General features: G+C 37.7%; 1 protein-coding gene across 3 annotated transcripts in view; it reads right to left on the bottom strand.

The window, feature by feature from the left end:
• LOC106872132 (transmembrane protein 181) overlaps positions 1 to 13,537 on the bottom strand; it is a 58,784-nt gene that overhangs the window by 14,128 nt on the left and 31,119 nt on the right. For all 3 annotated transcript variants that reach the window (XM_014919003.2, XM_014919004.2, XM_014919005.2), the window contains 3 exons: positions 9,004 to 9,123; positions 1,801 to 1,881; positions 412 to 511 (listed from right to left, as the gene is read on the bottom strand). In XM_014919003.2, coding sequence (XP_014774489.1) covers positions 412 to 511; positions 1,801 to 1,881; positions 9,004 to 9,123 — 301 coding nt within the window. The remainder of the gene's footprint in view (positions 1 to 411; positions 512 to 1,800; positions 1,882 to 9,003; positions 9,124 to 13,537) is intronic.

Raw genomic sequence — 13,537 nt, 5'->3', positions numbered from 1 at the left:
CAGCTGGATGCCCTTCCTAATGCCAACCACTCCGAGAGTGTAGTGGGTGCTTTTACGTGCCACCGGCATGAAGGCCAGTCAAGCGGTACTGGCAACGGCCATGCTCAAAAAGGTGTTTTTTATGTGCCACCTGCACAAGAGCCAGTCCAGGGGCACTGGCAACAATCTCGCTCGAAAGTTCTTACGCATGCCGTGGGCACACGTGACAGAAAGGCGACGCTGGGCACAGGTGCCATCACGATTTCACTTTACAGAAAATGTATATCTTTTCTTCCAAGATTGTTAGGAGCAGGAGTGAAATGAAATGGCCTCAACTGAGAATCAAAAACTGGACCACAGATCCAGCACACTGAGCTCTTACTTTCTATTTTGCTAGAATATTAAAATACATAAATAAAGATGATGTGTTACCATTGTAGAGCAAGAGTAAAGGAAGTAAGACTGCTATCCAACGTTGTTCTATTGACCAATCTTTTATGGAAAATTTCCTCAGGGAATGAGCAAAGAGGCACTGGAAATAGAGAATGAAAACAATAGCTTCAATGAATAAGAAAATACAAATAAAGTCATTTTATACACATTTCTACCATTTTGAAATATTCAAGAAATTTTTATGGTTGGAAAGATTTTTCCAATTAAAAATATGGATTTATCTCTCTTTAGAATAACAAATTTAATACTGGATATAACTTGCCAAAATCCCAGTCAGATGGATAAGAGCAGGTTTTTTTTCCTGTGATGACCTTCTCCAAGTAAACAATGAATCATGACATTTCCAGAAAAATAAGTTTATGCATCATTCATGCCTTTCTCACAAGAACTAACAACGTAAGCTAAATGTTGTCAAAAGCCAGGATTACTGTCTTTATAGTGATTGCACTATTCATTCATCAGGCATTTATCTGTAGAGGTGAATATTAACTTACAGTGTAGTGAATCTCCTCTGAACAAAGGAAAACCATTCTCATGACATGATAGTAATGAGAACTTGTGCCCATTAATTTACACAATGGCCAAATTCACATTGAACCTATTAGCAATTCATGTGATGTTACATCAACAGGTGTATCTAATAATCCTTATTATAATAGTGGCTCAAATACAGCCACTATTATATACATTGCTGCTCACGGAACAAGGATTTTTCTATACATACTGTCACCCTGAAAAATATCATTTCCTTTCTCGACATATTGCTTCATGGGGAGCAGATTCATAAAAACTTCAATAATAGACACATAGAAGTAAATATCAAACACCAGTTAATCATTCTATTTCTCTGAACTCAACCAATAAGGATCACACACACACACACACACACACACACACACACACACAAACACACACACACAAACACACACACACAAACACACACAGTAACATTTCACCATATTTCTAACAAAATTTCTTGATGCCAAAATTCAAACCCTTTTATATGTATCAAGTTTAACTTGCCATAAGAGATATTTGGCTGCTACTTCTACCAGCTTGGATGATTGTATGAAAGCTACCTCATTGACTCATATGTATGCCATGTATGTAGTTACTATTAGGCCCACTCCAGCCTAGATCAAGTAAACCAATCATATAGGACCATCCCACCTTTTATCAAGACATACTATATCTAAGACTATTTAATCTAATATAGCTTTCTTTTTTGGAAGATGATAGTGTGTGATTTGAGAGAAATTTGACTACTATATCTAGCAGGTCAAATCACTACATAGGACCCCACACCTCCTCATTAGCTTGTATATGATGTGTAACAAACATTGTTTTATATAATAATGTGAAACTTACTGCTGTGATAAATGTGAATACTAAGAATACAAATCTTAGCCATATTTCAAGCTGAGTGAAGTTGACATTGTAACTTTTAAACTGAAAATAGAAGCAAAATTGGACATATTGGTTAAATCATATAAAACACGATAAAAGCAAACAAAACTAGAAAAGCACTCGGAGAGCGCAGACCTCCGCCAAACTAGCAGGAGCAGCACTACGACGACGACCACCACCACCGCTACCACCATATCACAATCACCACCACAACTATCCTACCACTATCACCACCACCACCACAACTACCAACATCATCAGCAGCATTGTCATTACTTCCACTTCAACCACATACACCATCATCAACGTTATCATGACGGTTACCTTGACAGTCACTTTCATCACCACAACCAGTATAACCACTGCAATACCACCATCATACAGCTAACACTATCATCAACACCACTATTACCAGCATCACACATCACACCGCTCCTGTCGCCATTATAACCACCGGTACTATTTTATCCTCCTCCCATACTTATCTCGACCATCGTCATCATCAACACTGTCTCTGCTTTCACCACAATCACCGTCAAAACTACGATCACCACAATCAATTTCTTTACACAGTTGAAATTCCATTATCCGATACTCATGAGACCAAGGTTGTTGCAGATTTTTTATTTTTCTAATTTCGGAGTGCTTTATAAAAAATAAAAAAAAATTGCATCTACAAAATGGAACAGTTTGAGGATAGAAACCAGGTCTAAACACAATAACTTATAGACATACTCTGAATGTAGTTCTATATAAATCTTTAATAATTTTTTTTATACTTAAGACCATCAGAAAATGTTAAGATATCAGCCTCTACTCACGTTGTCATGCTTTGATTAAAAGGTTACAGCATAGATTAGATTACTTAGATAAGTTTTGGCTGAAGTTGACTCAGGCCATGTCTAATTTAATAGCACCACCTGGAAGAGATACACAGTCAGCTGTGGGGAAATGTAGCCCATTTAAGCAGAGGGTTATTGTTTTCAGAGACATATCTGGGTGAGGGTGGTTTATCTGGTATTTGTTGGGGGTAATCATCGAGGGATCGTTTGAATGCCGTGAAGTCACTTTCCTCCTTTATGTGTGTCTGGCACGATGTTGAAGAGAGCAGGGCCAATTGAGGTGAAATAGTTCTGTCATAGTGTTGTGATATGACACGAACATTTCTGTAGTGGAGGGATGGCACGGGGGCCAAGCCTCAGACGAATTTTAAAGATGGGCAATGTTGATGGAATATTTTCCACATCATACAGAAGATATAGAGTTCACAGCGGCAGTGGAGAGAGCAAAGCCTGATCTTTTTGAGCTGATCTCAATAGTCAAGGCTTGTCATGTCATCCTCCACAGACCTCCGCCAAGCAGCTCATTTTAAGATAGATGCGCAAGTAAAATTACTAATAGAGAAACGAAAATAAATTTTGGAAACACCAACACCACCATAGGTTACGTGCAAACGATGAATATGTTTTCAAGGGAGATAATCAAAGAACGTTACATTGTAATACTTCATGTAAAGTAAATATAACAAATGAAAAATCCTTCAAGAATCCATAAAAATTCCCAAATCACTACCAAAATTTCATCATCTGTTCCTTGTATCATCATCATCATCGTTTAACGCCCGCCTTCCATGCTAGCATGGGTTGGACGATTTGACTGAGGACTGGTGAAACCAGATGGCTACACCAGGCTACCAATTTTTCCCGCAAGTTTCATCAAATACAACTTTTTGAGTTATTTTGCGGATAAACGGACAAACCAACGCTGATGAAAACATAACCTCCTTTGGTGAAGGTAACTAGAAATCTCTCATCAGCTTCTCATATTGGACTTTAGTTACACAAACCCTACTGTAGATCCATGTAACTTATGCCAATATGACAAATTGCACATAGAAACAATCTTAAAAAAAAACAATGACCATAAATGTTTCTGAAAATTTCCAGAATCTTTGGCAATTTTTTAGTGAATGAATGAGTGAAGAAGTCAGGGATGTAATGGGAAAAGCTGAATGAATGAATGAATGAAAGAGAGAGAGAGAGAGAGAGAGAGAGAGAGAGGGAGGGAGAGAGAGAGAAAGAGAGAGAGAGAGAGAGATCAATAATAATTCAAAAATAGAGGACAAGAAACTTGAAAAAGGACATGGATGATTGAGAATAAAATTGCATTAAACAAAAATGATACATGGAAAATATATACATATATGAGTTTGCATCACCAGTCTGGAACCCCTATCTCCCTCAGCATATCAATCTACTGGAAACTATTCAGAAGCATGCAACCAGACAAATACCTGCCGTCAGGCATCTACCATACTCTGAGTGTCTTGCTTCCCAGAACATGGACACATTAAAGCTCCAACACCTGGCAACTGACTTGATTGAGTCCCACAATATTATCTACCATCTTTCCAACAACAACTTTAGGCACCTTTTTGAATTCCATTTGTCTAACACTCATGGACATGCTTACAAAATAAAAAAACAACACAGCACCCATGACTTTCGGAAACATTTTTTCATGCTCAGAATTGTTGAAACATGGAATAAACAACCTGCATTAGTTGTTGGCTGTTGAGACACTACATCCTTCACAACTTCCACCTGATGCCCCACCTCCCCTATTTTTTTTTTCTTCATTGTAGACTTATTTACAGTTCACTTCCTGTGCATAGTCTACACACAGTTCATGCAGTTTTGGTTACTTTTTCTGATGAGTTGTAGTGCAAATGACCACTGTATAAAATAAGTTCATTATTATTTTATATGTACATCTCCCGCGCTCTCTACATACACTAGCCACAGCCTTGCGGCTGAAACATATAAAAGAAAATATATAAACACACACACACACACACACACACACGTGCGTGTATGAGTGTATATTTATATATATTTATACATACATATGCACATACACACACCATCATCATCATCATTTAAAGTCCATGTCCCATATTGGCATGCAGTGGATGCTTCAACAGGATCTGATGAGCCAGAGGACTGCATCTGTTTTAGCATGGTTTATACAACTGAATGCCCCACCTAATACCAATCACTTTACAGAGTATACTGAGTGCTTTTTTTCATGGCCCCCAGCACAAGTGAAGTCAACAAGTAACTTGCAAAACAAAAAAGCCCCATTAGCTGAGTGGAGATGTCTTCATACCAGGCATTAAGAGACTTAAGTATGATAGACAGGAACATGTCTTGCTGTGCAGGAGACACATTGCCGGTTCAGTGATTACTAAATGTGAGGTTTCTTTCTTGCACACTATATCTCAATACACTTATGCATAATTTTTGTCTCAACATATTTGTACTTTGTTGTTCATGCACACTTACACTGGACATCTAACAAGCATGCTAGCTTCATTTTTTCCCATTGTCTAATCAAGTCCTCTGCATTTAAGACCCATGTCTTACTACTATGCAGCACTGTAGTTGTAACACAAGCATCATACAATCTGCTCTTCATTCAGAGGGAAAAGACCTTTGTTGCAGCAGCAGTAATAGCTCCCTGAACTTTTTCCAACCCACTCTTATTCTTGCTACTATACTTTCAGAATAACTATACTTTCAAAGTTAATTATATCTCCTACATAATAAAAGCTATTGACTACTTCTAGTGACCCATCTGGACATTTAACAGAATTTATATCCATTGTGCTCAATACACGTTGCTCCAGTGCAACTGTCACATATGAAGCTCACTTTCTCTGCTAGTCTGGCTGATATTCTGCTGCACCTCTTGTGCATCCACAGCTTACATTGCATACACCAAATGGACTTTAGAGTCAACACTATTATACCACCACTAGTTCTGTGTTGGGTCCCCAGCAAAAACACTGAAGTCTCGATATTTCACTGCACCAAATCATAAATAGATTCTGTGCAGCCATGGAGCTCACAGCAGTCATATAATACTAACCAGAGTTTCAGCAGCTTGCAGTGCTGAACTCAAATCCTTGCAGGAGACACAGTAAGGTTATAGACATTATATCTAGTAGTGCTAGTGGTAATGTCAAAAATATGACAAACACACTGAAGTCCCTTTAGGGGTATGTAATAAATAAATCAATCAATATATACCTTACTTTTATATTATGTGTGTGAGTGTGCATTAGCAGAAGGATAAGGTGCTGGCATATCTAATCTCTCTCTCACATACATACACACACACACTTGACCCATCTGCACCTATTTAAATATGTCACATTAAGAAGTATTGACTAACTTGAATTTTACTACTTAGACAGCTGTCACTACCTCAATGACAATAAAACAGTTACGTAGTAGAGACAATGTCAGTATTTTAAGTATTTGAGGAGCACATTCTTTAACAAACTAATGTTAAGATACTCTAATGATAATGTCTTTGCATAAAATAACACAAGGACATCTTTATTTTTCTTAATTCTTTAAACTCCATCCAAACCAATACCTTGTATTAAGGTACTCATATTCTATCTTATTTACTTACTTAATATGTGCATTGAGGAATGTATTTGCTCTATATTCAAGAATTGAAAAAAAAATATAAATAATAAAGAGAGGGGTGAAAGAGTAATATAAGGAGCAGCTGGAGAGAGATGGGGAAGATATAGTTAAAAAGTGTGTGTGTCACGAGGAAACATATGCTGCAATGAGAGAGACAAAGAGAAGAGGAGGGAAGAAAAACAAACACACAATCGTGCAGATGCATGCAGATATAAAGAGCAGACAACCAACAAATCAGAAGAAAATATATCTTATTTACTTTGTTTATATTTATGATGTGTTGGATAACTACAACATCAGGTATAAATGTAAAAAAGTTGAACTTGAGAAAAGTCCAGCATAACAAAAGTACCAGTAATTATTGATATAGGAGGACAGAAGCCACAGGTTTTGAAGCAGTTGTCATACATGTTCCTCTTGTTATTGGGTGTAGATTTTTTTTTCATGCAAGTACTTGATGACCCTGTCAGTGCAGGTGCCACTTAAAAGCACTGTCCACACTGTAAAGTGGTTGGTGTTTGGAAGGGCACCCAGCTGTAAAAACCTTGCCAAAAGTGACCTTGCCTGTGCTTGTGCCACATAAAATGCACTAAGTCCTCTCTGCTGAGTGGTTGGTGTTAGGAAGGGCATCCAGCTGTAAAAATCTTGCCAAAAGTCACAGAAGTCTGCTGCAGGCTTCTCCCTGGCCAGCTTTTGTCAAACTGTCCCACCCATGCTAGCATGGAAGGCAGACATTAAACAATGATGAAATGATGATGTGTTATATCTGAAATACTAGTTGTATGGTGAACTGTCCACTCAAACATACAGCAGAGTTTAGGGCCTATTTCTTTGTTCAGTCAGTCAAACTAATACAAGTAGTGTAATGAACCTTACTTGCAGAAGCACAATACAATCTTAGGACCTGAACTGAAGAGCATGTGGTGAGTAAACCTTCTTTCAATTTCCATCTACCAAATCCATTCAAAAGACTTTGGTTGGCTCAGGACTACAGTAGAAGATATTTGCCCAAAGTGCCATGCAATGAGACTGGACTGAAACCATGCAGTTAGGAAGTAAACTTTCTTAGATATTACATACAAGAGATGGTAGGCTAACAGAGAAGGCAAGCTTTGTATGTGACAGATGCACCAAAACAATACATATAATGAGCACACCAGAAATAGATTCTCTTAAATGCTCAGTTGGCTCATTAGAAGTAGTTGAGAACTTCTGTTTCCTAGGATACATAATTAGCAGGGGAAATGGTTGTTCAGAAAAACTAGTCACCAGGCTAAGGACAAATTGGTAAAAAGTTCAGGAAGCTATTACTATTGCTGTTAACAAAGATACCTTCCTCTCAGAGTGAGAAGAGCAGATTGTATGACATGATAGAATGTGAAGTTGCATGGTAGTGAGATATGGGCATTGAATATAGAAAACTTGCAAAGACTAGAATGAAATGAAGCCAACATGATCCAATGGATGTATACTATTAGTGTACATGAACATGAGAGAGCAAAAATGAAATAAGAGGAATCAGATGTAGTGCACAAAAAAGGAGGCTGTGCTAGAACAGGTATGTGAAGCATACAGGGGATGATTGTTGTATACAAAAGTGCTGAGCACTCCAAGTTAGTGGAAGCTGTAGAAGAGAACGACAAAGACTTCATCTTTCATAGTCCCCACCCCATCTCTCCACTGCTTGGGCAGACTACATCATCTACTTCACTCTGATTCCCTTCTCATCATATAAGAGGCTGCATCAGACATTCTCACCCACACCTATTCTTGCCTTCATCTCATTACCCACTCTTTCTTTCTCTCACTGCTCTTGTTGCATTTAACCACTGCCATTCCTACCCCTTTCTCTCAACTTTCTTTCTCCATAGCCACCTCACCTAGGATGCTTTCTCTGCATTCACATTCAATCGCCCTCTACCTTTCAGCTTCTCTTTCCCTTATTGCTCTCCCTGCACTCACCCACTACTTCCCAACTCTCAGCCTTGTTTTTCTCTCTCTCAGTTTTCTCCCAACAGTTTCTCCATCCTGTCAACACTGACTCTAACCTACTCTTTGGACTCCTACACCTCTCTTGCCATCAGTAACTCACCTAGTTTCTTGCTCCTCCCCCTCTTCTATATTCCCCTTTTTTTGTTCCTTCACACCTTTCATCCATTTAACAACCAGTGTAGACTGATTTGTGCCCCTGCAACTTAATTCAGCAAAGGAATAAATACCAGACATAAATTAAGTACAGGTATAAAATTGATCAAGACAGTGCCCAAGGATGGTCACAGTCCAATGAGTGAAACAAGTAAAAGAATAAAAAAATGTTCATCAGGAGATGAAAGTCAGGGACCATGACCTTCACAGGTCTTTCTCTCAGGTTGATGAAACTGATGTTCCAAATGCCCAACCTGAACGTCTGTGGATTAAAATCTGAGAGAAAAACATTTAGGAGAGCAAAACTGTGGAGTTATATTGAAGTGAACACCACTAAATGCACTGGATAACCAGAATTTAGCATCAAACTGGAACAATTCTGGCTGGAAATCAAGAGATTTCTAGTTTACTGCATCCCCATGCTCACGAAAAATGATATAATACATTTTTTTCTTAGAATAAATTGAAAAGAAAATTAAAGAGCATAACAATGTCATACTATAATGTTAAGTTTACTTACATGAAAATCAATATTTTCAAATTTGTATTTGACGTTTTCTAATCCAAAGAAACGGACACTGATAATATAATTGGAATAATCCAAAAATCCCAAGTGCATCAAAATTAGGTCATCACATTTCTACAACAATCATAAAATCAAAAATTAATCATAAAATATAATATTTTGTATATTTTATTGACAACAGTTTTATAACTTCAGAAAATTTATCTCAATTATAATTGTAGAACTGTACATACTAATGTTCAAGAAATCCCATAATAGTAAAAATAAAATTTAAGGGAGAATTTTTTTAAAATCCTATTGTTACACTTGGGGATGGTCATATTTTGCCAATTAAACACATGCACTATATATTTGGTCTTCACTTTAGCTTTATTATTATTTTAGTCTTTTTTGTCAAAGTTCTTTCGTCACACATTCTGTGACCTCTTCAGCAACTCTCTATCCCACAAGTGAGAGGGTTCCATTACATGATTTTTCTATTGCTAACCACTCAGTTATGATGTAGAGAGTAGAAATTGTTTTTATGATTATCGTAAGCTCCAATTTGAGATAGGCAAAAAGCAACAGGCCCAACAATAGGATTTGAACCATGCCTGTATCTATTACTTGATTAGTAACTACATTGTTAATAACAATTCACAACATTTGCCATTCCCTCTTTTCAAATTAGGTTCTATAAATGTATTTTCTGCTACTTTTAACTATACTTCATATTTTGATTGATAGGGTTTATTTCTCACCATAAATATCAGACTGAGGTAGAACACCTTGAAATGTTGGATATTAATAAAATAACTTATCCTGCTAACATTGACTGATTAATAACCATAATTATCGTCATCATTATCATTCTTACATCTGTATCCCATTCTAGCATGGATTGGATGGGTCATCACAGTTACAAGTCATTTCTTAATGGGAGCTGCTGCTCCCACAGACAGATAGTTGTTCATGTCATTTGGCTTGTTTGCAATGACTCAATGCCCTTATCATCACCAAACATTTTACAGAGTGCACTGGTGCATTTTCTTGTGGCACCAACACTAGAGTTTGAATAATCCTCAGTGACAGAGATCTAAATGGATTTCCCAACCATAGGCTTTCTCTGCTCATTTGCCAACTACTTTACAGTATGTATCTGGTGCATTTTTCTGTGGCACCAGCACTAGAGAAGTAGTCTCACTTATCAATCACCTGTAGAGAGAGCATGGAGGGGGGAGTCTCATCACAGCACCAGTGCAGGAGGGAGGGTGCCTTGTACACAACATATAGTACAGTCATAAAATGCAGAAAAATTATAGTTTTTAATTTGAGAGGAGGAGGAAATGGTAGGCACTCTGTAGTGTAATAATTAGTAATACAATCAGACTGCAAGGAACAGGTTCATGGTTCTATCCCTGAAGTGAGCCTGTTGCATATTTTTATGTAAAATTAGAGCTTACAATATTTTATACCATTTACTACATCTGATACCATCTTGTTAGTTAATCCCTATCTTGTTATGTAAACCAAACTGAAACATACAAAGGTAGAACACAAAGGCTGTAGTAAGATGTGTACTCATGACCATATTCACAGAAATATGTTCTTTATTAAAAGTGAGATGACCGACTGGATAAGTCTACTTGATTATACATCATGAGTTCAAATTTGCTGTTGCATTTCATTATAATTCTGGACATAGCACTTTACTTATTCCAGTTCACCTGTCAGTAGCATTAAGTACCAGATCAATCTGGTTCACTCATCTTAGCCTGCCACCTTGCCATCACACCTAAACTGAGTATGATTACAAGTCACATAGAATGGTTGGTATATGTGTAATAACTTATTCCATACTAAACTTTTTCTACACATATCATCCACCTCCAGCTGGAGACTTTCTTTAGTAACAAGGGATAATCCTTTAGTCTTTCTCTCTATATAAAACTAGAAAAAATTCAACCACAATAACAATAATTTAGAGAAAATAAAAAAAACCCTCTATGATTACTCAAGGATTAATGTCTTAATAATCAGATTAGCTGTTTAGTGGTGAAGGTTGAAAATAACAGCTAATAACCGATTTATAAGGTATATAAGTACTGTACAGCATTGGAAGTGGGGGAAAACTAGGTCCTGTTATATTCGTGTTTTTCCTAAAGTCACCATTGACATAAATGAAAAATATCCAAGAAGAAATTGAAACTAAATCATAAATTAATCTATTATTACTATGGCACTTGTCACAAAAATATGGTTGGCTGAGATAGTTTTTGCTTGTCTTTTTTTTAAAGAAAAAAATGCTATAATTATTTTTATATAAAAATATCTTTTAAATACCCACAAAATTTTAGTGAAAATACAATAAACTGTTTAAGTTAACCTCAGTACACTACAAAAAGGTGTAAATTTCAATTAATATCCCAAAGAACATTTAGATTATAAATCTTTTTTTTTTTTTTTTAAGTTACCACATAAATACTCAAAGCTGAGCAGAAGCATGGCTTTAGTTGTAATAGCTAAAACAAACTAAAGATTAAATAAACACAAAATGTATGAGGAGCTAGACATTTGGCAAAAAAAATTCACAGTTCAACTCCTTAGACACAAACATCTTTGAGATTAGAACACTGCATATTCTCTGAGCCAGAAACTGTGTTACATAACTCTCACCATGCACTAGCTGACTAATCTACACTACAAATACATTATTACATATATTTATAGGTGCAGGTGTGACTGTGTAGTAAGAAGTTTGCTTCTCAACCACATAATTCCAGATTCAATCTCACTGCATAACACCTTGGGCGAGTGTCTTCTACTATAGCCTAGGACCAATAAAAGCCTTGTCAGTTGAATTTGTAAAAAGAAACTGTAAGAAACATCATCATCATCGATTAACATCCGCTTTCCATGCTGGCATGAGTTGGACGGTTTGACTGAGAACTAGCAAGCCAGGAGGTTGCACCAGGCTCCAGACTGATCTGGCAAGGTTTCTACAGAAGAATGCCCTTCCTAATGCCAACTGCTCAGAGAGCATAGTGGGTGCTTTTTACATGCCACCAGCACAAGGGCCAGTCAGGCAACACTGGCATCGACTATACACAAATGGTGCTTTTTACACGTTTCCAGCACAGGTGCCCATCAGACAGTACTGGCATCGGCCACAACTATGATTTCACTTGACTCAACAGGTCTTCTCAAGCACAGCATATTGCCTGACGATTGAAGGGTACTTTGAAACGGGCCAGTTATGCAATACTGGCATCAGCCACAGCGACAATCTCACTTGACTTGCCAGATCTTCTCAATTACAGTATATCCCCAAAGGTTTCAGTTGCTTGTCATTGCCTCTGTGAGGCCCAACATCCAAAGGTGGTGCTTCACCACCTCATCCCATGTCTTCCAGGATCTACCTCTTCCACAGGTTCCTTACATTGTGAGGGTGTGATGCTTCTTCACACAGCTGCCCTCATCCATATGCAACATATGACCATACCAGTGCAGTCATCTCTCTTGCACACCACATCTGATGCTTGTTATGTCCAATTTTTCTCTCAGGGTGCTTACACTATCGTATATGCACATTGACATTACGCATCCAGTAGAGTATACTAGATTCATTTCTTTCAAGCCTATACATGTCGTCAGCAGTCACAGCCCATGTTTCACTGCCATGTAGCATGGCTGTTCACACACATGCATCATACAGTCTACCTTTCACTTTGAGTGAGAAGCCTTTTGTTACCAGCAGAGGTAGGAGCTCCCTGAACTTTGCCCAAGCTATTCTTATTCTAGCAGCTATACTCTCAGAGCATCCACCTACTGACTTGGTCACCTAGGTAACGGAAGCTATCAACTACTTCTAGTTTTTCCCCATGGCATGTAATGGAATTTGTTTTTTGTACGTCTTTAGTGTTTATTGCCCCTGTGCATCTGCCACACAAAAAAACTATCTTCCCAGTTTGATATTGCTGCACCTCTTATATGTCCATAGCTTACACTGGGTACATCTTATGGAGTTTCCAACTATGCCTTTTCTACAGATCAAACAGGGCCATCTACCTAAAGAGATTTGAGATTTGTCTGCCTTCCTACTAAGACTTTGGTTTTTGCTAGATTGACTCTAAGGCCCTTCAATTCTAGACCTTGCTTCCACACCTGTAACTTCTCTAGTTCTGGTATTAGAGCAGTTCTAATTCTGGTATTATATCAGTTCTAGTTCTGGTATTCAGCTATTCGGGCAAGGTATGTGTATATTGGAAATATGCAGTACATGAGAAGACCCAGCAAGGCAAGTGAGAGCATAATCTGTGACCTCTGCCAGAAGTGTAGCCAGCTCACTTATTCGTATCTTTACTTCATTGGACACTAAAAAAAACTTTGCTTGTGAAGACCTGTTGAGGCAAGTGAATTTGGAATTTGAAATTTGAAATCGAAATCGAACCGAACCCAACAACTGGTACCCATGCCAACCTCTCCTTCTTTGGACACTAAACTCTGCTTGCGAAGACCTGTTGGGGCAAGTGAAATCGAAATCGTAATT

Source organism: Octopus bimaculoides, chromosome 2, assembly GCF_001194135.2.
Source record: "Octopus bimaculoides isolate UCB-OBI-ISO-001 chromosome 2, ASM119413v2, whole genome shotgun sequence".
Lineage (NCBI taxonomy): Eukaryota > Metazoa > Mollusca > Cephalopoda > Octopoda > Octopodidae > Octopus > Octopus bimaculoides.
This window is presented reverse-complemented; position numbering and strand designations above follow the sequence as displayed.